At 70.8% G+C, this 27046-nt stretch overlaps 1 protein-coding gene across 26 annotated transcripts in view; it reads right to left on the reverse strand.

The window, feature by feature from the left end:
• Nucleotides 1-10634: 10634 nt before the first annotated feature.
• The window catches only part of KCNQ2 (potassium voltage-gated channel subfamily Q member 2), a 45165-nt gene continuing 28753 nt past the window's right edge, over nt 10635-27046 (reverse strand). For 2 of the 26 annotated variants that reach the window (XM_077873909.1, XM_077873905.1), the window contains 8 exons: nt 25221-25310; nt 25066-25119; nt 21871-22097; nt 21216-21324; nt 20707-20838; nt 18837-18944; nt 16435-16558; nt 10635-15909 (listed from right to left, as the gene is read on the reverse strand). In XM_077873909.1, coding sequence (XP_077730035.1) covers nt 15208-15909; nt 16435-16558; nt 18837-18944; nt 20707-20838; nt 21216-21324; nt 21871-22097; nt 25066-25119; nt 25221-25310 — 1546 coding nt within the window. In that variant the 3' untranslated portion in view covers nt 10635-15207. The remainder of the gene's footprint in view (nt 15910-16434; nt 16559-18836; nt 18945-20706; nt 20839-21215; nt 21325-21870; nt 22098-25065; nt 25120-25220; nt 25311-27046) is intronic. The other 24 variants (XM_077873915.1, XM_077873911.1, XM_077873925.1 and 21 more) reach the window with 18 other exon arrangements.

The raw sequence follows: 27046 nt of genomic DNA on the forward strand, positions 1-27046 counted from the left end.
AAGGTGGGCACGCAGCGCAGCCGCCCCCGCCCCCCAGGATCGGCCCAGCTCCCTGACCCCCCAGCGCAGACATGCCCTGCAGCCTTCAACCCCACGCGGGGCCACAGCTGCCCTGCGTGACCAGCACTAGCTGTTGGGGCCCCTGAGTCCTTCCCCCAAAGCCTGGCCGGCAGGTGGACAGGTGCAGCCGCCAAGGAGCTGCGTCCTGCCCCGTCTGTTCCTCCAGCTGACCAGCCTCGGCTCGCGGCCCCCCCGTGTCCTGCGCTCACGGCACAGGCAGCCTCAGGCCCCCACAAAGACCCCCCTTGCTGTCCCCCCTTTTGTGAGCCAGACCCAGCGCCCACCCCGCCCTGCCTGGCAGGGGCACAGTTGACAAGCGCCCGTCTTTCAGGACTAAGGTCTGAGAGTGGCCCCGAGCCCGGCGCCAGCTGACTCCCGCCAAGCGTGACGGGCCAGGCGGGTGGGGGACACCACGGAGCCTCAGCCAGGGAGCACCTGGGTCTGGCCCGGGGCTCGGGGGTGGCCGCTGCCTCCCCGCCTCCAGGCCCCTCCAGCTGTGCCCTCACCACCCCAACCCTCCCTGACGCCCGGTACCTCGGGACACCACACCTTCGGGCAAGGATCAGCCACCGCCCGTGAGCCCCAGCGGCCCGCACCCCGCCGAGGGGGCGCCCCGGGGCCACCTGGCCCACCCAGGCCTCCCGAGACACCCAGGCCCTTTGCACCACAAGGCCGATGATTTAGGGGAAGGTGGGTCAGGAGAGGTGCTGCGGGTGGGGAAGCCGGGAATGGGCCTCAGTCATGCCTAACAGCCTTGGGCAACCCCCCCCAGGGCCCCGGGAGCCCTGAGCTCGGCCCAGGGGACCCCAGAAGGGCTTTGCCGGGAAGAGGGAAGGCAGAGAAAGCTGGGACCCGGTGGAGGCTGCGGCCCGCGCTGGGTGCCCTCAACTGGGCCTGGGGTGTCTGTGCCGGGTCCCAGCCCCCACCCCAGCACACGGCCCCTGCTGGTGCCCTCAGGCCATGACGCGGTCACGCAGGGGGGCCCGGCTGGAGGGGCGCCAGCCATTCACCCGCAGGCCATCTGGGCCGCCCCACAGGCAGGCATTTCCCGGCCCGCGGTCCCTGTGGCCCAGGCCGCCATGGGGCAAGACCCCTGCCCTCCTGTCCCCCCCAGGCCTGAATGTGGGATGCGCGGAATCACGGCCCACCCCACGCCCGGAGCAGGTGCTTGTGGCCCGCGGAGGCCCGAGGCGGCAGGGCGCACCGAGCTTGGGGTTGGGCCCCCCATGGAGGAGCAGGGGCGCATAGAGGCCGCAGCCCCCCCGGCCACAGCCCGCGGCGGGAGCCCCACCAGGGGGCTCTGTGCAGCAGCTGTGAGCAGGCAGTGGCTCAGGGCCCCATGACCCAGGTCACTAGCGGCGTGTCCCCCCGGGAGGTCACACGGCCCGGCCCCCGCCACCCATAGCCCACGCTCCCCACCCCAGGCCCTCTGGGCCCGTCCCACCCACAGTGCGTGTTTCCACGGCAACCCGCGGTTCCCCATCTGGATCACACAGGGGCAGCGGGCAGCCTCCCAGGGGTGGGCCGGAGCAAGGGCGCCGCGTGTCTCCTGCCTTCCCCTGCGCATGACCTCATTTGTTCTGGGAGCAGGTGTCTACAGGGGCCGCCCCAGGTGTGCTGCACACAGCCCTGCTCCAGCCCCTGCGCTTCCCCACACGAGCACTGAGCGCGGAGCACTGAGGACTGAGTACCAAGCACTGAGCACTGACTGCTGAGCACCAAACACTGAGGCCTGGGTACTGAGCACAGAGGACTGAGGACCAAGCACCAAGGACTGAGGACCCAGTACCAAGTACTGAGGACCAAAGACCGGGTACCAAAGACTGAGTACTGGGCACTAAGGTCTGAGTACCAAGCACTGAGTGCTGAGCACTGAGGACCCAGTACTGAGGACCAAGGACCTAGTACCAAGCACCCAGTACTGAACGCTGCAAGCACAGCGGCCCCTCCGCAGGCACCTGGGTGGTCCCTCCCGGGGACAGTGCACAGCGACGGTCCTTTCAGACCCGCAGGGGCCCCGTTGCAGCTCCCAGTAGTAGGAGCATCATTTCTGAGGCGAGGTTCTCAGCCCCCAGACGTGGCCGGGATGCCTGAGTCCAAGTGGGCCTGAGTCCCTCAGGACGCTCAGGCTCTTCCTCTTCCTTTTCCTCTTCCTCTTCCTCTTCCTCTTCTGTCACTCCCGGAAGTGCCTCCACCAACATTGGGCCACTTGCCGCGGGGACAGGAGGACTTCCAGGTCCTGGCTGGGGTGGGGGGGCGCTGATGTCCCCGCTCCTGCTGGGGGGCGCTGTCCTCGGTGTGACCCCATCTGACGCAGGGGAGCAGCCCCGGAGTCACCCAGAGAGGGACGAGGGACCAGGGGGCTGACCTGTAGGCAGCACAGGGAGGATGGCGAAGGCTGTGCAGGAGGGCAGAGAGGGCAGGGGCGGGTCACGGGGGGCCTTGGGGGACGGGGCCCAGCTGCCTGTGGGGCCGGGACAGGGCAGACGGTCGGGTCACCCCTGCACGGCCCCTCCCGTCCTGACCAGTCCACTTACTCTATACTCAGCCCCACTGTCGTGAGGGGGCAGCTGGGGTACGCTCGCTATGGCCGCGGGGCGGGTTCCCTCCCGAGGGCCCCTGCAGTCGCCTGAGGGAGGTTAAGGCAGGAGCAGACGGACGGGTGGGCAGCTGGATGTGGCCTGTCATATTCCTGGGTCACCCTGAGCAAAGTGCAAACTCATTTGAATCTTGGGGTCGGGTCAGCGTCATTTCCCTAGTGACCCTTGACATTTGTCAAAGAAGGAACGAGTGCGCGTCTGTTTGTGAGCCCGGGCGTCGGAGCGTCCGGCCTTCGGTGATCTGCACGTGACGTTCCCCCCGGAGAGACAGTGAGCAAGCAGCTGGCCCTGCTGCCCACGGCCAGGCTGTCCCAGCCTCCGCTCCGCCCCCACCCCAGTGGCACCTGCCACACGCGCCGTCTTCCTTCTTCCTTACCGCCCGCCCCCTGCCTTCCTTCCTGTTTTTGCACCTGGGGAGCCGGGAAGGGAGGGAAGGGACCCTTTTTCCCTGTAAGGCCAGGGTGGGATGCGGCTCTTCTGAGGGGGGGCGGTGGGGCTTCGGGGCTGACCTGGGAACCTCCCACGGGTTCCCCGCTCTCCAAGGGGTGCGCTGTGTCGTGTCCGCTCTCCGCTGCTGGTTTGGCTCAAGCTGGAAGGAGGAGCCGGGTCCAAGTACGGGAGGAAGATGGGCCTCATCTCCAGGCGCTGAACACTCGGCCTCAGGGAAAAGGCAGATGCAGAAGCTCCGGGATCCCAGCCCAGGCTGCTGGTGGGCGGCCCTGACGCAGCACATGCCCCCGCCTCTGCTGGCTCCAGGCCCCCGTGGCTCCAGGCTCCTCCCCCTCGTGGCCCCAGGGCCCCCTGCTAGCTCCAGGCCCCCCCCCCCCCCGTGACCCCAGGGCCCCCCGTGGCTCCAGGATACCCCCAGCTCAGGTCCTCTCCACAGGAGCAGGGCAGCACTGCCCTGCTGGCCCCGGGGAGCAGGGGGACCAAGAATCCCCATCGGCCATCCTGCCCCCAGAGCAGGCAGTCTCCACAGCGAGGGCTCTGGGCCCCAGACACCCCATTGTTCTGCTGCTGGAGCCCCCCCAGGCCTGGCCTCTCCTCCCCCGGCCCCCTTCTCTCTCTCCTCTCAAGGGAGGGTCCTGCAGCCCCAGGCACCCCCTCTGAGGCCCCAGCTGCCCGCCCCCCCCCCGCACTGGCCAAGGCCTCTCTCAGCCCACATAGTTTTAAAAATATTTTTATTTATTTATTCATGAGAGACACAGAGAGAGAGGCAGAGACACAGGCGGAGGGAGAAGCAGGCTCCATGCAGGGAGCCCGACGCGGGACTCGATCCCGGGTCTCCAGGACCATGCCCTGGGCCGAAGGCGGCGCTAAACCGCTGACTCCCCCCGCCCCGGCTGCCCTCAGCCCAGGTATTTTAAGAGGCACATCAAATATTTACCAGATCATTTCCTGCTGCCCGAATGTGACGAGTCCCGCCCTCGCCCCGCAGCCCCTTCCCCTCCGGGAGGCGACCACCCGCAGCAGCAAGGACTGAGGCCTGGAGGGGGCGCCGGGCCTGGCCCGGTCCCGGGGCGGGGGGTGGGGTGGGGTGGGGGGTGGTCGCGGTCCTCTGAGGCGCTGGCGGCCTCGCGGGCCTGGTCCTTCTGGTCTGTTTTCCCTCCTCGGCCGTGAGATGACTGAAGATTTATTTGGTGTTTTTAACTTACAAACCCACGTTTCATGCTGGGACCATCCACGGAGAAGCGGGGGTGCAGATTCGGGCCCACGGCTCCCGCCACGTCCGCCATCCGCGGGTGCAGGGTTAGGGGTGCGAGTGCAGGGAGCACGCGGGGCCTCGAGCCACCCGACCCGGCCGCGTCCCTGGGCGAGCGGCGTCCCCTCTGCCGGCGGAGCGGGCACTGCGGCCTTGGGCGAGCACCGCCGACGGGATCACGGCTGCGTGAACACGTCTCGCTCCTCACCTGCGTCGAGCCGTGCTTGGGCGGGGCCGGGAGCAGGGGGCTGAGCGGGGCCCCCAGCCGCACAGATCCCAGGGAGACAGCGTCTGCAGTGTCCAGGCCGATGCCTGATGGGCGGGAGCCCCTGTCCCCTCTGGGCGTGGACCCCGTCCCCGCGGGGCCCACCTGTGCCCCGGCCCTGCACCCAGAGCAGGTGCCCCTCGGCCAGTGCGGAAGGCAGGTGTTCCAGGTGCAGAAGGAGGAACGCACCCCCCCATCCGGGCCTCCTGGGCCGTGCTGGGAGACTGCGAGGCACTGAGGCCTCTGCGGATCCACTGCGGGGGGCTCTGGGCCCCCAAGGCGGGCGCTGGGTTACCTGGGCCCCCAGCAGGACCCCCACCCGCGCTGGCTGGATCCGGAGCCCCATCCCACCCGCACCCTCAGGGCTGCCGTCGGTGCCTGTGGGCCCTGCCACCCCCTCCCCAGGCAGGTCGCCTGGGATCCAGGTCCCCCCGGGGGGTGGGGGCTCCTCCTGGGGGAGAGGGTGCTGGGGAGCAGGACACCCCCCAGCCCCGCTGTGCAGCTTGGCCTGGGCCTCTCTCCTGAGCGGCCCCTCCCTCCCCGCTGGCCGCCCCGTCAGAGGCCTGGGGTCGGGGGCAAGGCTGCGGGAGGGTCCCCACCGAGCAAATCTGCGAGCGCAGGTGTGGGGGCCCCCGCGGCTCTGCCTCCAGCTCCCACTGGCGCTCAGCACGAGGGGGGCGGGCAGGCACCCGGTCTGCGCCCGCTGCACGCACAGCACCCAGGCAGGGCCAGCGGATGCACAGCTGGAGAGCGGGAGCCCTGAGCCGCGGACGCTGGGGGCGGGCACCACGGAGCGGGGCGCGGTCAGGCCTCACCTGCTGACGGGGCCCAGCGGGAGGCCTTCCTGGAGGAGGCTGCCCTGGGCAGGGTGGGCGGCCCGTGCTGAGGTCTCGGTGGAGGTGGCCCCACGGCTCCGGGCCTGCCCGCGGGGTCGGCGCCCCAGGGCCTGTGCCAGCAGCCGGCAGGAGGTGAACACAAACCAGTTCCAAGCAAATGTCGAGCCGAGCGGGCAGTGAAAGTAGCAGCTCTGGATGTCGGGGGGACTCGGGCCGAGGCCACACCCAGAGGACAGAGGCCGCCGGGGACAACGCGCCATCTGACCAGAGTTGCCAACCCGAGACCCAAATTCACTGCGCTAGACTCCAAGCTGGGTCACGAGGCAAAGACTGGAGGTATCAGTGGACCACCAGCCGCCCGGGACACCCCCGGCTGCATCACCGGAGATCTCCCGTCTAGGACGCAGGAGGGGCCAGGGCCGGGGGGAGCCGAGAGGTCCTGGGCACGGCTGTGGGCTCCGTGCTGAGGAGCGCGTGGGGGACCGAGTGGCCACGATGCAGCCATGATGGGTGCGCAAACCCGCCTAGGACAGCGCACTGTGCAGGGCCACAGAGGCCGAGGGACCAGCAGGGACGGGGCTGCAGGGCTGACATCTGGGCAGGGGGACGGACGGCGCCCGCAGGTCCCGGAGCCTCCCACGTGCCGGCTGCGGGCGTGGGGGCCGGTCACTGCCGCGCCTGAGCAGAGCTCCGGGCCTCGTCCCGGCCGCCTCCCTGGCCGCGCACCCCCTCCAGCGGGCTGCCGGCCTGGACGGTCCCCGGGGTCGCCCTCGCCCGGAGGCGCCCTTGGCCGCCCCCGCAGGGACGTGTGGGGAGCCCCACGCCCGGGCCAGCGTCGAGCGTCGCTCCTCCCTCGGCGGACGCAGAAGCAAAGGCCAACGTCCGCAGCTAAAACCAGTCCGTGTTTAACTTGAAACAATTACTTTTTTGCATCTTAGAAAACCAGACGATGGCTGGGTTGATTCCTGAGGCCCCGCGGGGCCCACATCCCGCCCTCGGTGCTGCCGGGGGCTCGGGCCGGGCCAGGACGAGCTCAGGGACCTTTGGGACCTCGGGCCCAGGACGGGGAGCCCCCCAAGAAGAATGAGGGGCCGCCTGTCACCACAGGACGCAGGTCCGGACGAGGGAGGGACCCTGGGGCAGGGCAGGGGTGGGAGGGGGCGGCCGGCAGGCCTGGGAGGGTTTGGGCGGGGGGCGGGCGGGCAGCGCAGGGACTTGGCAGCCCCGACGGCAGCAGGGAGCCGCGGAAGGAGCAGGAGCGCCGGGGCCCGGGGGCGGGGGGCGGGCGGCCGAGGGATGCGGGACAGCCCGGGACCCAGCGGGGTCGGCGCCTGCGCCCACGTGCTCCGCGGCCTCCCGCGTGCGGCCGAGGCACCAACGGGTGTTTCCCTGGGCGGCACCGGGCCCTCCGCCCTCTGTCCTGCCTGAGACTCCCGCTGGCTTGGCGGCCGCCCCCCCCAAACAGGCCCTGCGGGGGCTGCAGGAGACCCTGGGCTCTGGGCCCCACCTGCCGCCTCTGGCCTCGGGTCCTCCCTGGGCCCCCACCGGCTCCTGCTGTGCCCCCACCGGCTCCTGCTGTGGGGCATCAGGTCAGAGGGGGCTGTTCTGGAAGCTTCAGAGGTGACCGTGTGACCTCAGGTTCACTCTGCGCAGGTCAGCAGAGGCCGGGGCAAGCCGGGGTCGGTGCCTCTTCTGGGCCCAGGCTCTGGAGTCACGTGTCCCTGGGTCGCAGGCTCCAGGGTCACGGCTCAGCTGCAGCCACCAGGGCCCCTGACCCGGCCTGTGACCACCCAGCCTCCCCGGGGCCCCCTCCTGTGGGCTGCTTCACGGGGTCCCGGCTCCTGCCTCCCGTGGCCCACGCTCGTGCGAGCACACACGCACACGAATTCACGCGCACACACACCATGCACACGAGCATAAGGACTCACACGCACACACGTACTCACACAGGCCCGCATACACGAGCACACGCACTCACACACACGTACACATGCACGTGTGTGCGCGAGCACAGGTGGGAGAGGCCCCAATAACCCCTCGTCCAGGAGCTCCGAGCCTTATTTCGAGGCTTACCGAGTCTGACCTCTAACCTCCCTCACTCTGTAGGGGGTGAAGGTTCTAGAATCCCAGTGGGAAGCTGCAGGGTCAGCCCTGAGCACCTCAGCCTGGCTCTGGCTCCGCGGGAGGCCGACCTCCATGTGAGCGCTGCCACCTAGTGGCTTCTGGACACGGCGGCTCCAGGCCCAGGAAGGTGACAGGGGGTGTCCAAGGGGCAGGGGCAGGAGCAGGGGCAGGGGGCAGGGGGCAGGGGCAGGAGGCAGGAGGCAGGGGCAGGACGCAGGAGGCAGGGGGCAGGAGCAGGGGCAGGGGGCAGGAGCAAGGGCAGGGGGCAGGGGGCTGGGGGCAGGGGCAGGAGGCAGGGGCAGGAGGCAGGAGGCAGGAGGCAGGGGCAGGGAGAGGGAGCAGGGGCAGGAGGCAGGGGGCAGGAGCAGGGGCAGGGGGCAGGGGGCAGGGGGCAGGAGGCAGGAGGCAGGGGCAGGACGCAGGAGGCAGGGAGCAGGGGCAGGGGGCAGGAGCGGGGGCAGGGGGCAGGGGGCTGGGGGCAGGGGCAGGAGGCAGGGGCAGGAGGCAGGGGCAGGGAGAGGGAGCAGGGGCAGGGGGCAGGAGCAGGGGCAGGGGCAGGAGGCAGGGGGCAGGAGTGGAGGCAGGGGGCAGGGGGCTGGGGGCAGGGGCAGGGGCAGGGGGCAGGGGCAGGAGGCAGGAGGCAGGGGCAGGAGGCAGGAGGCAGGGGCAGGGAGAAGGAGCAGGGGCAGGAGGCAGGGGGCAGGAGCAGGGGCAGGGGCAGGAGGCAGGGGCAGGACGCAGGAGGCAGGGGGCAGGAGCAGGGGCAGGGGGCAGGAGTGGAGGCAGGGGGCAGGGGGCTGGGGGCAGGGGCAGGGGGCAGGGGGCTGGGGGCAGGGGCAGGAGGCAGGGGCAGGAGGCAGGAGGCAGGAGGCAGGGGCAGGGAGAGGGAGCAGGGGCAGGAGGCAGGGGGCAGGGGCAGGAGGCAGGGGCAGGAGCAGGGGCAGGAGGCAGGGGGCAGGAGCAGGGGCAGGAGGCAAGGGCAGGAGGCAGGGGCAGGAGCAGGGGCAGGAGGCAGGGGGCAGGGGGCTGGGGGCAGGGGCAGGAGGCAGGGGGCAGGAGCAGGGGCAGGGGACAGGGGGCAGGGGGCAGGGGACTGGCACACACAGGAGCTGGCATTCCCCCAGCAGCCCCCCTGGAGCCAGCACCCCCCGTGTCCATCTGCACCACATCCCGTCCCCCCACTGACCACGGCCCCGCTGACCCTCTTGCAGGCCTCGTGACCCCCCTGGGTCGCCCCACCCCCAGGGACGACACCCTCAGACACTCTGGGCCCACTGGTGGTGGAGCCCCCGTGGACTTGGGGTCACGCGGGATGGTGTGTGTTGGGTTTAGGGGCATCAGACGTCCTGGAAACCTCGCCAGCCACACGGGAATGCCGACGTCGCCCCAAGGTCGTCTCAGGTCCCCGTGAGGTCGTCCAGGGCAGGAGGGGCAGGCAGTGCGTGAGGCACTGACCGCTGGTGCTCCTGTCGGTGCCCCTCTGCTCGCATCCCAGGCCCAGCCCTGCCACCTGCCCCACCTGCCCCCACACGGTGACCCCAGGGCCCCGGAGGCAGCAGGATGCACCCCCACCTGGATGTGGGCAAGGAGCACGTGCTCTGACGCCAGGGCACCCGTGGCGGGGACCCCAGGGGGCAGCTCAGCCGGGCGGTTCCACTCCGGCGCCCCAAGCTGTCCCTGGTTTCCTGCCCTGGGGCACGTGGGGAGGGGGGTGTACAGAGACACGCAGGGGCACGGGGCCGAATGGGCCGGGCGCCGAGGGACCTGGACCCCGCCTTCCCCGCCCCACCCGTCCCGCGGCCTGGCAGCCCGTGTCCTGTGGGGCCAACACGGCGTCCACGCGATGACTGGCTTCTGATCCTCCATACGGACCACGACTGCGCCGGCGGGTGGGCGGGAGCGGGAGCTGCGTGTGTGCGTGTGTCTCCCGAGCCTGGATCTCCAGGGCCCGGGGCCCAGCCCGCCCCCCTTCACCCCTGTCCTTGGCTGGAACGAAGATGGAACAGCTGGACTCCAGCAGCCCCTTTGGGAGCAAGTCATGGGGAGCAGAGAACTGAGGAGGGTGGGGGCCCCGGCTCGGCAGGCCCAGGGCCGCAGGAAATCCCGACAGGCTCCCTCCGGACTCCAGGCCACGCGAACGAGTCGGCTCTGCGGCAGTCATGGCTCCACAGGGCGTCTCCGAGCCACAGCCAAGCTGACCCGAACCCTAGGTGACAACCCTAGGGAAACTGAGGCAAATTTCTCAGCAACCAGCCCGAAACCACCAAACGCCTGCAGGAACGACCTTCCCCTGCGGCCTGGGCGGGGGTCAGAGGGGACCGTAGGGGGGCGGCGGGTGAGGGGCAGCGCCAGGCCCCGGAGCTGCAGGGATGCAGGGACACCGGGGCCCTCGTCAGCACAGAGGGGACCTCGGTGAGGGCCGGCAGCCCGCCCACCCCAGGCTGCACCCGGAGCCGGGTCAGATCCTCCAAACCCCGCACCGCAGCCCAGAACTTTCCAGAAGTGTTGGGTCACAAAGGCCGTTGGCTGGTGGCCAAGCCTGCGAGGGGACCGAGGGGACCGTGAGCCTCGAGCCCCGCTGAGGGGGCGAGTGTGGGCCCCCGTCCAGGCCGGGGCGCTGCCCCTCGGGGCCCGTGAGCTGCTGAGCCCCAGGCCACGCGGACTGAGCCGGCCCGGCCTCCCACACCCGACTGCGCCGGCCTCACCCGGACACCGCGGGCCGTGTCCACCCCGACCTCCCGGCCTCCGGCACGCTCGGGGGGGCGAGGGCCACGGGGCCCCCGGCGGGTGCCAGCGGGACACTGTGTGCCCCGCGCCCAGCACTGGGCCCCTCTGCGCCGCTGGGAGGCCCGGGGGTCAGCAGCCCCGGCCAGAGGCCCCTCCCCGGACGCCCGCGGCTGCTGAGGGACGGACCGACGGGCCCCGGCCCCGGGGGAGCGAGCACGGCCTCCTGCTGCTCGGGGCCACCAGGGTGCGGTCCTTCGTCGGGGCAGCAGAGGACCCGGGGAGCCCGGGACGGCGAACAGCAGGAACGAGGCCACACCGCGTGCAGGTTGAATCACTGTGTTTTACTAAGTGCACAGGTCCACTGGGCATCCAAACAGGTCCCCGTGGCAGTAGAACTTTCCAGAACCTTCCACATGCGTCCCTGCTGCCCGATTCCACCCCTGAAGCCCCTGGGCAAACCCGGGCGGGGCCCCGTTCTCGAATACAAGTGTCAACCTGACGGTGAGTTGAGCAAGTTAGCATCTCGGCTGGTCCGTAGAAAACTAGAGTTCTTTCCCTGGGCGTCTATCCCTAGAAAACGGACAATGCGCGAGTCGAGGGTCGAGTGTGCGGCGGTGACACATTCACGACAACAGAAAGGCCCGGCGGCTGCGGCGCGGGGCACGCGCGGCCCGGGAGTACGTCAGTACTGAAGGCATATTATGAAGTATTCTTTGGAGCATGAACAAAGTGCAGACAGCCAAGGCAACGGCGCGAGGGGGCTGCAGGCGGCGCCCGCGACAGCGCGACGGGCGGGCGGGCCGGGCGGGGCCGCATGGGGACCGGGCCGCCGCCCACGCTGCGTCCCTCCATCCATCCGTCCGTCCCGAGCGGGTCCCGCGGGCGATCGGGGGTCCTGGGCGGGCGGGGCAGGCGCGGGGCGTGGGCGACCTCGGGGAGTGTCCGTCACGTGCTTTAAGGCAACGACAGCGTGAAACGGCCAGAGCGGCGCGGGGGGGGGCAGCCGCGGACCCAGGCCCCTCCCCGCTCGGCCGCCCGCCCAGGGGCCCCGGCGCCCTCCGCCAGCAGGTGTCCTCCAAGCCCCAGGGAGCGCCGCGCCCGCGTGCGAAGCCTGTGCCCAGCACCTCTGGGGGTCTGCCCTCGCCCCCACCCAGCAAGGCGGCGCGTCCCGCCCTCCGTGGCCCCCACCCATGCGCGCTCCCGGCGCTCCCCGGGGGCCTGGCCTGGGCCGCCGGATGCCCGGTGCCTTGGAGGGAAGAGACGGGCAGCCCCCCCACGCCAGCCCTCCCGGAAGCCCCCGGGGCCATCGAGCCTGCTCAGTGCAGGGCCGGGCCCAGGGGAGCGAGCCCAGGGGGGCAGGAGCACAGAAGGCCGCTGGCCTGGGACAGCCACGCAGGGTGCCCTGGCGCCAGGGGTGGGCGGCCCCTTCCTGTGGGCCCCGCGCAGCCCTGCTGCCCCTCACCCAGCATCGGTACATCCAAGCAGGAGGCCTGAAGATCCGCTCCGGGGTCACAGAGGGCAGGTGTGTCCACGCCGCCGCCGCCCAGGCAGCCGAGGACCACTCAGGACAGCGTCGTCAGGGGCGGGAGCGTCTGACTCTGGGGGCACCGGGGTCACGGGGCCGCACCTGCTGCTCGGGACTCCGCACCCGGGGGGCGCGAGCTGCCCCCAAGCCCCCCGTGGCTGTGCAGCCGTCCCTGCGCACTCCACGCGGGTTCCCAGGGCTGGTGACGTCGGAGGGTGGGACCTGGTTGTCACTCTGGCCTGGCAGCGTGACACCAGGGCAAAGGCTGCGCCCGCTGCTCTGTACAGTATTTACAATTGGGGTGAATACGAAATAGATACAAACGTCAGCATTTCTACAAAGGCCTCCCAGGGCCCTGCACGCCTCTGGGCTCCAGGAAGCATCTAGAAACATCTCGGGGCCGAGCTGCATCCACACTCAGCGCAGGCGGGGGCACCTGCTTTGTGGGACGTCCCCCCGAATGCGGGGCGGCAGAGGGATGCTCCCCCCTGGTCTCCTGTTAACGTTCGAATCCGCGACCACCGGGGGCTCCAGCCTAGTGCGAGGAGGAGGTCGGGTAAACCGCATCAGCCCGTTGGAAACGCCGGCCCGCCTGGCTGGCGGGGGCCCGGGGGCGCGGGGTGGCCACAGGCCGGGTCCCGACTCCCTGCTCTACCCAGACAGGCCTCTACGGAGCAGCCCTGGCAGCGTGCGGCCCCGAGGAGGGGACAGGTGGCAGGCCGGGGCCCCGCATCCTGCAGGAGGCCTGGGGGGGCCGCGGCTCCCGAGTCACGTGGCCGAGGAGCCAGAGGACCTGCCCGGCCCAGCCCGAGCCGTGTGGCGGCGTCCTGTCGACCGGAGGCTCTGGACGGTGGCCGGGCCCGCTGATGGGAGGCACGTGGACCCTGGGCGGGCCCGGGCCCCTCTGCGGGTGCAGCCCAGGAGCCTGGGACAGCCGGGACCCAGCCATGGTGCCATCTGTCACACGAAGCTGTGAGTTCCTCAGGGCTTCAAGGGGGCGGACCCGCGGAGATCACACAGAGGGTGGGAGGCGCAGTGCGTGTGCACGGGGGCGAGCGTGTGTGCGAGGGCACTGTGCATACGTGTGTGAGTGCGTGCAAGCGGATGTGCCTGGTGAGTGCGTGCTGCACGCGTACAAGCGGCACTGTGAGCCGGGGAGTGTGGGCTCGCGCGGTGCACCCTCTAGCCTCAGCCTTCTGCCCAGGGTGGCACGGCCCTGAGCCGCACGCCGTCACACACGCCCAACAAGGCGCACGGTCTCCTTGTGCAAGCACCAGCCTCCTCCTGGAGCCCCGGGCCACACGCGGTGCTGTGGGGGACGCACACGGCTCAGACCAGGGTCGGAGGACCCCAAGCGACGACACCCTCTCCCCAGAGCATTCCCCTAAACCAGCCTCCAGAGACACGCCCTCCCCCTTCCAAGGGGTCAGAGACACGTGCAGACCTCATGTCCTCCCTGGGGACGTGGGTCCCCGTTCCTCCTGCTGCAGCCTGGGGGGCCCTCCTGGTGGTGGCTCAGCAGCTCCGGGGACAGGGACCCACAGCATAGGGGGTGTGGGGACAGGACAGCCGGCTTTCTCTGGGGACAGCTGCTGGTGGCGTGGCTGGCCAGAGCTGGTGACCGGTGTGGCCGTGCTCGGCTAGGGGCCTCCCGCGCATGCCCTCCTGGGGCCCCGCAGCCCAGGTTCCCCAGGATGGGGGTGAGGCCCGAGGCCCAGCTCCACCTCCAGGAAGGACATGCACCGTCGTGAGGACGGCCAGGGTGCCCCAGAGAGCCTCCCGCCCAGGCCACGTGGCCACGGACTTCCACGCCTGCCCCCCAAGGCTGGGAACGGGGCGTCCCCTGCGGGGCCGGGAGCAGCGGTTTCCCACTCCGAGCCCGGGGCCTCCGACCGGGCACCGCCCTCGGGCAGCACAGGCCCGGCCCAGCCTCTGGGGGCCCATCAGGCAAGGAGGAGCCCACGGCCGGACGCGGGCCGTCCTGGAAGGGGGGGCAGGCCCAGAGCCTGCAGCTGCGGCCCCTGCCTGCCCAACAGCGCCCCCCAAACACCTCCGGGCGCCAGGACCGCATGCCCGGGCACCGGGCCTCACACGCTGCTTCCCAAGACCCGTCAGGGACCGACACACTCTCACTGACCACGTCGCATCCAAGTCGCCGCGGGCTCTCCCAGGACCCAGCGTGTGGCGGATGTTGCCCCGTAGCCCAGTGCACACTTGGTCCCTGCCTCAGAGGGCGCCCGGTGCCCAGGCTGGGGGCTCCAACCGCGGATGCCCCCACACCGCGACGGCCGAGGACCCGGAGGGGAGAGTCCAGAGCTGCCGTCCCCAGGGCCACAGGCCACACAGGGGACAGACGGGTTCCTGCTCCCTGAGGCCCAGGTGGATGCGTGGCTGTGACTCCCTAGGAGCCAGGAAGTCACAGCAAGGGACCGGCCGGGGGCAGCAGGGGCGGGCGGTCAGCCCCAGCGGCGACCAGAGAGGCTTCCTACAGGACAGAGCTGCTTCGAGTCCGCAGGGGGCACCCAGCGACCCTGGAGGGGCTCCTCTGGGACCCCTCTACATCCCGTCACAGTGTCGGCGAGGGGCCTCGAGGCAGGGCCCCCACTGAGGGGCAGCGCGGAATCTGGTCACCACAACCCGCCTGGCCCCCGCTCCCTGAGCAGCGCCCGGCCCCAGCGGTGCCCCCAACCTCCCAGCACGCTCCCCGCACACGGGTGTCCGTGGCCTGGCGGCTGGGACCAGCCGGCGGGGAGCAGAGGGCACAGCCTCCCGGGACCCCTCCCAGGAGCTATGGCACAGGCCCCCCCTACGAGCCAAGGCCGCGAGGTCCCGAGGCCTCACCCCCAAGGCCAGCGCCCCGGCCGGGGACTGGCTCCGACCCCAGGCTGCGGGGGGAAGGTGCGGACCGGCAGCTCTCTGGGTGGCCAGGGCAGGGACACGGGGACGAAACCTGGCCTCGCCCGAGAGGCCAGCCGTCCGCCCCGCAGCCACCGCCACGGGCCCCGGAGCCGCCGCTCCTGCTCCTCGCTGCCCCCCCGCCCAGCCCTGGCCCAGCCCCGCGCCTCCTCCTCCCTCCTCCTCCCTCCTCCTCCGTCCTCCTCCGTCCTCCTCCCTCCTCCTCCCTCCTCCTCCCGGCCTGTTCTCGGCCGTCACCCCTGCTCACACCCCGGCCAACGGTTCAGAGCGGGCCCGGCCGGCCCGGCTGCCCCTTGGTGAAAAAGCTCTCGTCAGCCTTCGGGGCGGGAGCCGGGGAGCCCCCGCCTGGCCGCCGCCGCACAGGCCCCCCACCGTGTCCCTCCGAGGAAAGGGCCCCGAGTCCCATCTGCAAACCTGGAGGCCAAGAGTCAGGGAGAGGCCGGCGGGCACCCTCACTTCCGGGGCCCGGCCCAGCCCACGTCGCCGAAAGGGCCCTCCCCAGTGGCGGAGCGCGGCGGGGGCCCGCACGGGGTGCACAGGTCCGAGTCCGTGTCCGACTCGCCCTCCGCGATGTAGGGCCTGACTTTGGCGCAGGGCGCGACGGCCGCGTAGCAGCTGTTGAGCGCGTCCAGGTTCTCCTTGGACTGGGAGATGCTGAAGCCGCTGAAGGAGCGCTCCAGCTCCTCGTGGTCCACGGACGGGATGGAGATGGACGTGTCGCTGTCCCGCAGGGCACCCTCGGGCCTCAGGAACTCCGTGCTCGCCCGGTGGCCCCCGCCGTAGGCAGACAGCGACCGCTCGTGGGCGGGCGGGGGCGGGATCCGCACCAGCGAGCCGGGGTCCCCCACGGGCGAGGTGCCGTGGCCCTGGCGGGGGTGGCACTGCTGCTGCCACGAGGTGGAGGGCGGGCACTGGGCCGGGGGCCCGGCGGGGGGCGCCGAGAAGTTCTTCTGGCCCCCGGAACTGGAGCGGATGAGCTTGATGATGCAACCGTTCCTGTCCCCGTGCTCCCGGCTGTCCTCGGGGCTGTGGTACGGCGGCGCCGGCTCCGGGTCCTTGGCCCCAAAGTAGGCCTCGGTTTCCGTGGGGGGGATGCCCATGCGCTGCATGTAGATGTTCACCAGGAAATCCAGCTTCTTCTCCATGGACAAGACCTGCAAGGGGACTTGCTGGACCAGGTCTGCTGCTCCCAGGAGGTCGAGGGGCCGGGAGATGGGGGGACCTGGGAGGTGAGGGGGACCCGGGCTGCTCCCAGGAGGTCGGGAGGCCGGGAGGTGGGGGGACCTGGGAGGTGGGGGGACCTGGGGGGGGACCCGGGAGGTGGGGGGCCAGGAGGTGGGGGGACCCGGGCTGCTCCCAGGAGGTGGGGGGGACCCGGGAGGTAAGGGGACCTGGGAGGTGGGGGGGCCCAGGCTGCCCCCCAGAGTGCAGGGACTGCAGGCTGGCCCCACAGAGGTACAGAGGCAGGAGCCTCACCCCTGGCCCCAGGCCTCTGGGCCACCTTTTGTCCACGTGGCTCCACCCCTGCGGGCGAGCCCTCCGGCTGGAGGAACAGCCAGGTCCCTCCTGGGCTCCCGGGTGCAGCCCCGGGTCGGGGGTCTTGTGCCCGACCCCTGAGGACACACGGAGGCCCCCCCGGAGCCTGAGGACCAGCGGGCGGGCCGCCCCAGCCCCCCTACCTGCTTCTCCACCTTCCCCAGCCGGCCCATCATGCTGGGGTCCTCGGGCAGCTCCGCCTCAGCCGGGCCCTTGGTGCGGTCCTTGTCCGTTAGGGCCGGGCCGCGCCCCACGATCTGGTCCACTCTGCCGGGAAGACACCCACCCCCCGGCATGAGTTGGGGTGGGTGCGGCAGGGCCCAAGCCCTCTCCTCCTGGGCCGGGCCACGGCCCCCCAGACCCGGGCTCCAGGCTGATCCCAGAGCCGACAGGGGGGGCACGACGGGGGGGGGCAGCGGGGTGCCAGGACAGGTGGACGCGGGGCACCTGGTGTCGCCCTGCTCTCTGCACCCGGGGGCCTGCTCCCCACCCGTCCCACTCCAGCAGATGGCACATCAGCAAGGAGTAAAGTGGAGGGGCCTGGGGTCGCTCGCCCCTCAGCTCCCGGCCCCCGCGCCCGGCCCCCAGCCCTGAGCTTTACTCCTAAACAATGTGCCACTGGGTCCCCCCAACTGGGGTCTGGGGGGCAGATTCCACGTGTGCGGCAGGAACGGAAGCAGATGATGAGGGCCACGGCTCCATGCAGACCGGACGGGGAGGGGCACAGACCGACACAGGAAACCGCCACGCACACCAGAGGGGGCAGACAGGGGGTCTAGTGTGTGCGCGTGTGCGCGTGTGCCCGTGCCGACGCGTGTGCGGGATGCGGGACGCAGCCGAGCTCATCTCAGAGGAGGCCACGGTCACAAATGGCAACAAGAGGCAAAGGAGGTTTCTACCTGGGAGGGGGACACGGCACGGCCCCCTGCTGAACAGGAAGGGCCACCGACGGGCTCGGAAGGGGCCACGGTTGTGTGTGGGCTCCTGGCACCCGAGCCGGAGACCCACAGGGACGTGGGGGGCTCACTCAGAAGCAGGGACCCCGACGGCCTGCAAGCCGCTGGGGCAGCCAGGCCACACCTGCCGGGCACGCGGCACTTCCCCCGGGCTGAGGCCAAGGAGCGCCCGCCTGCGTCCGGCCAGGAGCCCCGAGCCCCGAGCACACTCGAGTCCTGGGGGCACCCCTGGCAAGCGCCCTGGGAGCTGGCCGGGGCCCCGTCTCGGCTTCCTTCCTCACCCACGGGCCGCCCGTCTGCCTCTGGCGGAGAGCAGGGCTCAGGGGACTGTTCTGGCTGCTGCGTGAAGCAGAAGAGGGGCTCCCGCGTCAGCCACGCTACAGCCTCATGCTCGAGGAGCTGCATGCTGGACTCATGCACCAAGGACCGGGAGCGGCTGGGGGCAGCGGGGACCCTCGGGCTCCAAGCAGACGCCGGTGGAGGATGGAGAGGGAGAAGGGTTCTCTGGTGTTTCCGAGTGTCCACACAGTCCAGGCATGGGTGCTCAGCGCCTTCGCCCCTGCCACATGACGGGCCACCTGCCTGGCCGGTCCCACGGGGAGCCTGGAGCTGCCGCTGGCAGGGGCCTGTGCCATCCCCGCCCTAGGCCCGAGGCTGGGGTCAGGTCTGGCCCCCGGAGCCCACGCTGTCCTCCCGCCCTCCGCCGTGGCTCAGTGTGGCCTCTGGCTGCGGGGTCTCTGCAGGCTGCGGGACCCGACCCCTGCCCCTGCGGCAGTGCCCACGGACGGGCTGCACGTCGCGGAGCCGCAGACTGCCCGAGCCTCCTGGGCCGGCCTGCTCCTCCGGGGACTCCTTTCTCACGGCAGAGCCCGTGGGTTGAGATGTCCGGCGTGCAGAAGTCCTGGCACGCGGGGAGGGCTCAGGCACACCGGCCCGTCCCCAGCCAGCTGGCCCAGCTGCCGGCATCCCTGGCGGCCTCTCGATGCTCTTGGGTCCCTCGTCCTCCTCCCTGTCCCGGGGGCTCCCTCTCCCCAGCTGACCGGACCTGCCCACGGGGGACAGGTCGCCCCCATCGTCTGAATCGTCCCAGGGAGGCGGGAAGCCTCCGAAGTTTGCTTCTGCTGACTCGCCACCCAGCGCGCCCTCGCCCTCGCCCCTGCCGCTAACCCCGAGGGCTGGGAATAAAGCTCCAAAGGTCTGGGGCATCCCTGGGGCCTCGCTCGCTGCCGGGTGCCCGGGGGGCACCTCTTATTTGTTCTTCACCAGCACTCAAAGGCAAGAGAAGCAGCAGGACCCGCTCAGGTCCACGGAGCAGCCGAGGTCAGCCCCGCCGCGGCCAAGGACCCCGAGGCTCTGAACGCAGCTGCCCCTGCGGTCGTGTCCCTCCGCGTCCGCCCGGGAAGCAGCCCAGGCAGACGTCCCTGGGGATGTCCCCGCGCAGCCCGCCCAGGGCCCACGGGGCACGGCCTTCCCCCTGACGCTGCTCTGTCCCGTCGGGAGGTGCCGGGCAGGTGCTGCCGTCATGTGGCCTGGGGCGAAGGGGGCCGGCCATTCCACAGACACAAGGCGGGCGCGGTTGGCATCCTGACCTAGGTGAATACTGGGGTGACTCTCTCGGAGGGGCCGTGGGTCCTTTGGTGGGGTACTTCTTGTGCCGGGGAGTTGAAGGGGGTGGGGGGCCCACAATCATATCTATCCTGGCGAGTGAACAAGAAAAGAGACACCAGCAAATGCATCGTGAAGCGCACGGAAGGGGAGTGGGGGGGGCGGGGGGACTCCGAACGGGCGCAGGGGAGGACGGAGCACGCGGCCGGGACAGCAGCGCCACTCCGCCTGCTCCCGGGCGCCGCCGCGTGCGCGGTTTTCCGGACACAAAGGGAGGGAAGGGGAAGGTTGGGGACGGAGGGGCCTGGTGACGGACTCAGCCTCGGCGAGACACGGGGCCGGCCCGGCGGCCAGACACCGCTCTGCTCTCCCACACATCTGCGCCTTGCACACGTGAGCGCACACGCACACCACACGGCACGTGTCGTGCACACAGGCTGCACTCAGTCCGCACACGCACGCACACTCACCTACATTGCACGTGCACCACCGCACACACCTTTGCACACGCACGGCACAGGTCTAGCTGATGCTCTGGGGAGGACGGTGAGCACCTGGCTCCCTAGCCTTAGCCCGTGAGGACGGCGGGGTCACCCTGGCTCCCCACCCAATGGGGGCAGCTCCAGGCCAGAGAGACCCTCCCCAGGGTCCAGGCGAGGACGGCAAACCCAAGCTGGGGCGCACTGACCCGGGACGAGGCCTTCAGTCCCGCGGGGCGGGGGGAGCTGGGCGGGCCCCAGGATTGCCCCCGGCCGTCCTGACCTGCTGGAAGCCAGCGCCCCGGCTTCCGGGGCACACACGCCGCAGCATCCCGGTCTGCGGGACCCCGGGCAGGGGAGGAAGCCCCGGCGGGCAGGGGTGTGGGACCCCGGGAGAGGCCCGCAACAGGCGCACGGGCTCCCTATAGACACATGGACACGTGTGCACACACCCTTGTGTGTGGCGGAGGCTGCACGCCTGTGAGCACGTGTGTATCTGGGCTGCATGTGTGTCACAGACGTGGAGAATGCACGTATGTGGGCACAAGGCTGAGAGCACGGTGCCGTGTGTGCACACGGGAGTGGACGTGTGTGTTGGGTGTGTGTGTGTCCCTGTACGTAGGTGTGCGGGTACGTCCTGGAGTGAGCAAGCGTCAGCGTGTGCCCTGCCGTCGCCGTGCCTCGCACATGCACTCCAGCCTCGCGTCCTGCTGGGCGAGTGCCCCGTGAGGCGGGGGTGGACGGGCCCCTCTGCTCCCGCGTAGGGTGGCTGCTCCCTGACGGGGCTCACGGACCCTGCGGCTTCATCCCCAACACACGCGCACGAGTGTGCACGGGTTCACACATACATGCACACACGGCACAGCACACACAGAGGCACGTGCACACACCACACGCATGCATAACATGTGTATGCACAGGCACGCACGCCGGCCCACGTGCACATACACATGTGTGCACACACATGCACCCATGCGTGTGACCACAGATACCCATACACGTGCACACACGCGTGTGCATTCACACATTACATGTGCACACATGCATGCATGTGAATGCACACACACCTACACGCTTGCCCCCCGTAGCGGGGGCAGGAGGCCGAGGAGGGAGAGACAACAGAAATATTAGAACGAACAGACCACACGAGGACACGGCAGGATGTCCACGGAGGGCCAGAGTGGCCGGGGGGCAGCCGCCCACCATGTGCACGAAGCCCCGTGCACGGCCCGCCTCTGGGGGCAGCACGGGCACCCGCACGCCGTGCCCACCCCGGGCTGGCCTGAGGGTCGCCACCCCACCGCGCCACGGGGCCTTGGCCCAGAAGGACGCGGCCTCCGTGCCCGGGGCTGGGCAGGCGGGGAGGGGCTCTTGCCTGGACTGCAGGTTCTTGATGCGGGACAGCATGTCCAGGTGGCCCGCCGAGTACTGCTCAATCACGTCCATCACGTCGTACGGCCGCAGGCTCTCCTTGAACTTCCGCTTGGACACCAAGAACCGCATCACACTGGGGGGGGGGGTGCACCGCTGTGAGCCCTGGGCGGCCCCTGCCCCCAACCCCGGCATCTCCCAGAGCATGTGCCAAGGGCACAGGCCACTCCCGGGCCCGGGTGCACACAGACTCCCATCCTCCCGGGAGCCCCACATCCCCCGCCATGTCCCCACCCCATCTCCCCTGTCCCCCATCCTATCCCCACCGCATCCCCCACCCTGTCCCCCACCCCATCCCACACGTGAAGGGAGGGGCCCCAGGAGCCACGGGGTGTGAGTGGCTCCCGGAGCACCGGCCCTCACGCCAGCCCCCAAGGACCCGCCCCCAGGGACGGCAGACGCCAGCCCTTCTGGACCCGGGAGGCCCCTCGCCCCGGACCCTGAGTCCCTCACCACACGGCCCGGATGCTGACTTTGAGGCCTGGGGTCAGATCTTCCGTCACAAACTCGCAGTTACAGCTCTTGTTGTCCTCTGCGACGTCCTCCCCGGGGAGGCTTGCTTCTGGGTGGAAGGAGACACAGCCCGTGGGGGGACGAGCCGCGCCAGGGACAGAGGGGCCTGGTCCTGCGGGGCCGCGGAGCCCACCCGGCGCCCTGGACGCCCAGCCCCTGTCCCAGGACGGAGGCGAGGGACACGTTCACCCGCCGGCTGCAAAGCGGATGAACGTGCGGAAACACGGGCTTCGGCCCCAGGAGACCAGGGGATGGGATCGGGCCACAGACGGGCGTCGGCGCGGAAGCCCCAGAAACGGGCACACACAGGGTGTGACTCCCCCGTGAGGTCCCCAGACAGACGGGGGCTGGGGGCGGCCGCTCCCGGCACGGGCCTCCGCTGGGGCATGGAACGCTCTGGAACGGGACGGGCAGCGTCTGCACACGCCGCGAACGCGCCGCCACTGACCCGCTCACTTTCAAGTGGCCAGTTTTTATGTTACGTGAATTCGCCTCAAAAAGAAGAAAGGGCAAAGGGGGGTCGCTGCTCAAAGAGGCGGCCGGGCCCCTGCTGGCACCGGGGCCGCCGGACGGCGGGAGGCAGAGCCTGACCTACCTTCCGAGTTCTGTCGGGACGCGGCGCCCTTGATCCGGAAGGCCTGGCGCGCCCGGCTGCGGTCCCCGAAGCTCCAGCTCTTGGGCACCTTGCTCGGGCTGTCCTCCAGACTCTGGTCGGCACTGGGGGAGCGCCGGACGCTCTGGGCCTGCGGGGACCCCTTCCCCTTGGCCGCCACGCCGCGGGGGCTGGAGAAGACACGGTCTTTCAAACTGACCTTCTGGCTGCTTCCACGAGGACCGACAGGCGGGCGGACACACACAGAGAGACAGCGAGAGAGGTCACCCTGGCAAGAACGCTCACCCCACCGTCCGCTCGCAGCACACGCCTACTCCTGGGTGGGACGGCGGGTGCTCCACCGGCTGGGGCGCTGGGGGGCCCTCGCATCGCGCCTGGTGCCCCGGAGGCCACCAGAGCCCTGGCCACCCTGCCCGGGCGAGACTCCCTCCCCGGCACCTCCCGCGGGCCTGCCCTCCGCCCCCTGCCCCGGGGCCTGCAGGGGTGAGGTCTGCGGCCGACCACTGGGCCCCAGCCAAGCCCCGGGAGCCACCCGGAGGAAGGGTCTGGATCGGGGCCAGCACGGGCTCCTCCACCCACGCCCGGGACACATCTGGGGACCGACTGGACGCGCCTGCTCTGCCAGCCGCCTGGGGCGCGAGGCCACGGGGAGGGGCAGCCCTGCAGGGCCCTCGGCCTCCCCCTCCCTGCGTCTCCCTGTAACTGTGAAGGTGGAGCGGCACCCCCCGGGCGGCAGCCGGGAGACGGGGGTGCTGTGGTCCGGGTGCAGGGGGGGCCCGGGGGCCAGGCGGCCACGCGCTCCCTCCCACTGGACAGTTTCCACTGTCGAAGGGCAAGGCCCCTGCTCACACCCAGCCACAGGCAGGAGCCGGGCCTTGCACTGCCCCGGGGCGTGTGACGCGCCTACCCCGGGCCCAGCGGGGTCTCTGCTGCCCCAGAAGCTGCCATCACCTGCTGACCCCTCAGCCCCACCGGGGCTCCCCCGGGTCAGCCGCCTCCACCGGCCCCACCAGGACCCACGGCCGGGACAGGTCCCTCGGACGGCGCAGACATGACTGGCCACGGACAAGAGGTGGCCGGTGGCCTGGACCCCCCGCCTGGACACGGCAGTCCCGGCCCGCGCCCTCCCCCCCGGGCAGCTGAGATCACCCGTCCCCTAGTTCACAGGTCCCCGCGGGACAGGGGAAAGGAAAGAAAGGTGCCCCCAGGAGCGGGACGTCGACCTCAGGTGTGGACCCGCCTCGGGGGTGAGGCAGGCGTCCCCTGCTCAGGACACGGGCTCCAAGCCCATAACCGTGGTGCCCAGCGCAAGGCCAAGAACGGGCGGGTGGGAGCCCAGGGTGGCCCGAGTCCGGGCATCGTGGCGCCCTCTGCACGGATGACCTCCCTCCCAACGGAGACCAACAGCTGGTCCCGGGAGACGCGAGGAAGCGATGGCCCCGCCAAACCCCGGGGCCCGACCCCACACAGCTGCCTCGAGGACGGAGCCGCAGGGAGGCCTCGCCGTCCAGCCCCGGGGATGCTCAGGCCGGGAGGAGGCCACCGTGTGGATGCCTGAACCCGCGCAGCTCGGCCCGCAGCCGCTCAGCCCCGGCCGCCCCGACCTGCCCCGCGTCCAGGTGCCCGGGCATCTCCCGCCCCCGTGGGGCCCGAGGGAGGGCCGCCCTCACCCCACAAGCCAAGGACAGAAGCAAACAAACACGAAGGATGGGGCTCTGGCCACCTGCTCGGGGGGAGAGTCCTCGACGAGGCCCCGTGCGTGTCAGGGGCACTTTCCTGGCGCCTGCGCTTTGGCGTTGCCGGGACCAGGGGAGTGAGTTCGGGGGCGTCCGGGGCACAAAGCCAAGCTCCAGCCCCTCCTTCCCCACCTGCCTCCCCGCAGCAAACGGGGACGGGGCGACTGGGAGGCCCGGACGGACGTGGCCAAGCCGGGTCTGCCCGGCTCAGGGTGAGGGGGCCGCACCCACACGGGACCGCGGACACCCAGGAAAAGTGCAAAGGGGGAAGTGACATTCATGGGATTTGCACACAGCAAGGCTGAGCTTGGCCTGGGCTCCTGGGCTGGCCACGGGCACCTGCGGCCCTTCCGGTGCCCGAGCAGCCTGCCCACAGCCCCTGGCCCAAGGGGCTGCCTGCGGCCGGAAGCACCGTGGACACAAGCTCTGTACAAGCAGGACGGCTTCCGCCGGGGCCGGAAACCTCCGCTCCTGGGGCCGCAAGCCTCCCCCAAGCGCCTACCTCCAGGAACACACAGGCAACGCGGACAGGGTGTGGGGAGGCAGCCTCCAAGCCCCTCTCCGGGGCCTCAGAGCATGCACAGATGCAGGTGTCCAAGCATGCCGCTGCCCCGGGCCCCTGGTCCTGCGGCACAGCCCCCATGCCCGCCGCTCGGCCCCACTGCCTCCGGGGCCTGCAGCAACCACATGCACAGGACAGGCGGGCGCAGCTGCCCACACGCTGCACCGGTCGGGGAGGGAGGCAGGCGGGAGGGAGACGGGGCGGGGGGGGGGAGCCCAGAGCAAGCAAGAGGACAGACGCTTCCACACACCCGACAGCAGACAGTGGACGGAGAGAGTGAGGGTGCGGACAGGGAGCCCACGGTGCAAAGGGCCGGGGTGGGGGGGACGGCTTTTCCACCGTCCCGTTTCCAGTCCGCCCTAAACCAGGCCTGTGGTGGGAAGGGGGAGCCGAGGGCCCCTGGCTTTCTGGCGTGTCTGGTGTGTCAGGACCACGGGGAGCCCGGCACACACAGGACGGAGCTGCCTCCCGCGGGCGAGGCGGCCGGTTCGGAGGGGCCGACCTCGGGTGCGTAGTAGAGGTGCTAGATTGGCGAGCCCCAGAGGAAAGGTCAGCGGAGAGCGACAGGACCCCAGAAGCCCCTGGCCGGCCCCCCTCCTGCTTGGAGCAGGGCATCGTTTGGCTTGGGGACAAGAGATGTTGGTGCTGCCACCACCGTCACCGTCACCGGGAGGTCGTTTGGAATCACGGGGGGCCTGGTGCTCCGCTGCAAGGGGCCGCGGAGGCCGAGCTGCCAATCAGAATTGGGGCCTGGGGGCCGGGGGGCGCCAGCCTCGCCCTCGCTCATCTAGAACCTCTAATAAGCAGAGTATTTGGAGCGGGAGGGGAGGTGGAGAGCCGTGCAGCAATGGTCGGTCCGTGCGACACGCCCCGCGGTACCTAGAGTGTCCAGGGCAGCATCCACACAGGGACTCTCTGCACGGTCTGCCTTTACTGGAAATGAGGAGAGCAGAGTTAGTCCTGGGCGCACCGGCAGACGGGACGCGACCAGAGGGGCCGGGGCCGGGCGGGCGGGCGGCACAAAGCAGGCCCACCCTGAGGCAGCTCTGGGCTCAGGGTCGGCCAGCAGCGCTTGGGTCTGAGCAACGGCAGTGAGGGGGCTGCACAGAAAGTCTTCCGCCGGCCTGGAAAAGAAAACAGTGCCCTATTTTTGGAGAAAAAAAAAAAAAATCCCGTTTTTTTTTCCTCCAAAAATACCTTTTCCTTCCAGAGTCAGAGTTTTGGGCCATGTCTTTTTAAAGATGTATTATTTTTTGCGATATTCATGCCAACAAAAAAATAATACATGGGCAAGACTTTGCAAAGGCTTATTCTAGGTGGACAGGGTTCCGGAAAGCACACATCTCGGGGAGGAAACACGTGCACTCTGGCGTCACAGACCGACCACCGAGGCTGCGCCGAGGCCGCCAGCTGCCCATCCGAGGCCTCGGTGCCCCCGGGAGGCGGCGGCGGCCTCAGCGGGAGGGACGCCGAGGACAGCGGCTCGCGGGCCCCGGGCGACGCGGACCCCCAAGGCGAGCTCATCTAGGGCGGGCGCGAGGCCCACGCTCCCCGGGAACCTGCCCGAAGCCCCGACGGCGGCCTCCGCACGTTTCTGAGCAAAACTGAAAACAACACACGAGACCCTTCCGCCTTCCTGGGGCCTCCCGCCGTCCCCCGCCATCGCCCTGTGGCCCCGACACGCTGTCTCCTGCGGGCCGAGGACGCAGACCCGCCGACCCCCGCTCACGACACCAGCCCTGGGCAGCGGCGCCCAGCGTCCCCACGCACCGGCACGGGAGGCACCCGCACGACCCCTGCGGCCACGTGGGAAGGATACGCTCTGCTGGGCCACCCCCCGTCCAGGGGCCCTTCCTCCCTGCGGGGTCCTCCCCAGGAGGGACCCGGGCTCCGGCTGCATCGGCAAGCACGCTCCCGTGGGGACAAGCGTCCCTGTGACTCGGTATCCCCAGGACCTGCGCACCCAGCAGCTCTGGCTCCCCCAGGAGCCCCTCAAGCCGGGGGCACATGCGCCCTCCCGAGGCACACGGCGAGGTCAGCCGCCGTCCCACCGCAGCGGAGGATGGGGACGCGGGTGCCGTCTCCCCCCGGGGCCCCCGGCCTCCCACGGCCCCCACGCCCTGGAGGCTCCGTCTGGGCAGAGGACGATGCGGAGATGGTCTCTGCTCCAGCCCCCAAGCACCCAGCGCAGACACGGGCCCCGAGGCCCAGCCGCCCGGGGGTGTCCCGGCCGCACGGAGGCAGGACCACCCGCCTGCCCGCCCGCGCCCGCCTCTGGGGGACCGGGGCCCAGGACGCTCGAACTGCACGGAGGCCCCACGTGGGCCGCACCCCTGTCGCGACAGCGACCCCGAGGCCTGGCTGAGCCCCACGGACACCCCGCTCCGGGCTCTGGGCTGGTCCTGGGTCTTCCTGCCCACAGAAGCCAAGGAGAGCTTCCCCGGCTGTGGGAGCCGCCCCAGAAGGCAACGCCCCGGGGGGGGCGGGCAAGGCCGGGGCCCCGGGATCACGGGGGGAAGAGGTGCCCGCGGACACTCACCAAGACCAGACGGGACACACAGGCACTCAGACACAGCACGCTGCTGCCTTCGACGAGGAGGGGCCCACACGGACAAGGGGCAAGCGGCTGGGGACAGGGCCCCCCCAGGCACAGGGGTGAGGGGCAGTGAGAACGGGATGGGGCGGAGGGCAGGTCAGAGACACACCCAGAGCAGCACAGCCCGAGACCCCGCGGCCTGCCCCCGGCCCCGACCCCGACCCGGACACACGGCCTGGGTCTGACGGCAGCACGGCCGCCGTGGGTCCCGCACGCCCGTGGTGAGCCAGGACCGGGAGGGGCGTCACGGCGGCTGAGTGAGGG

The sequence above is a fragment of the Canis aureus genome, chromosome 26 (assembly GCF_053574225.1).
Source record: "Canis aureus isolate CA01 chromosome 26, VMU_Caureus_v.1.0, whole genome shotgun sequence".
NCBI classification, from domain to species: Eukaryota; Metazoa; Chordata; class Mammalia; order Carnivora; family Canidae; genus Canis; species Canis aureus.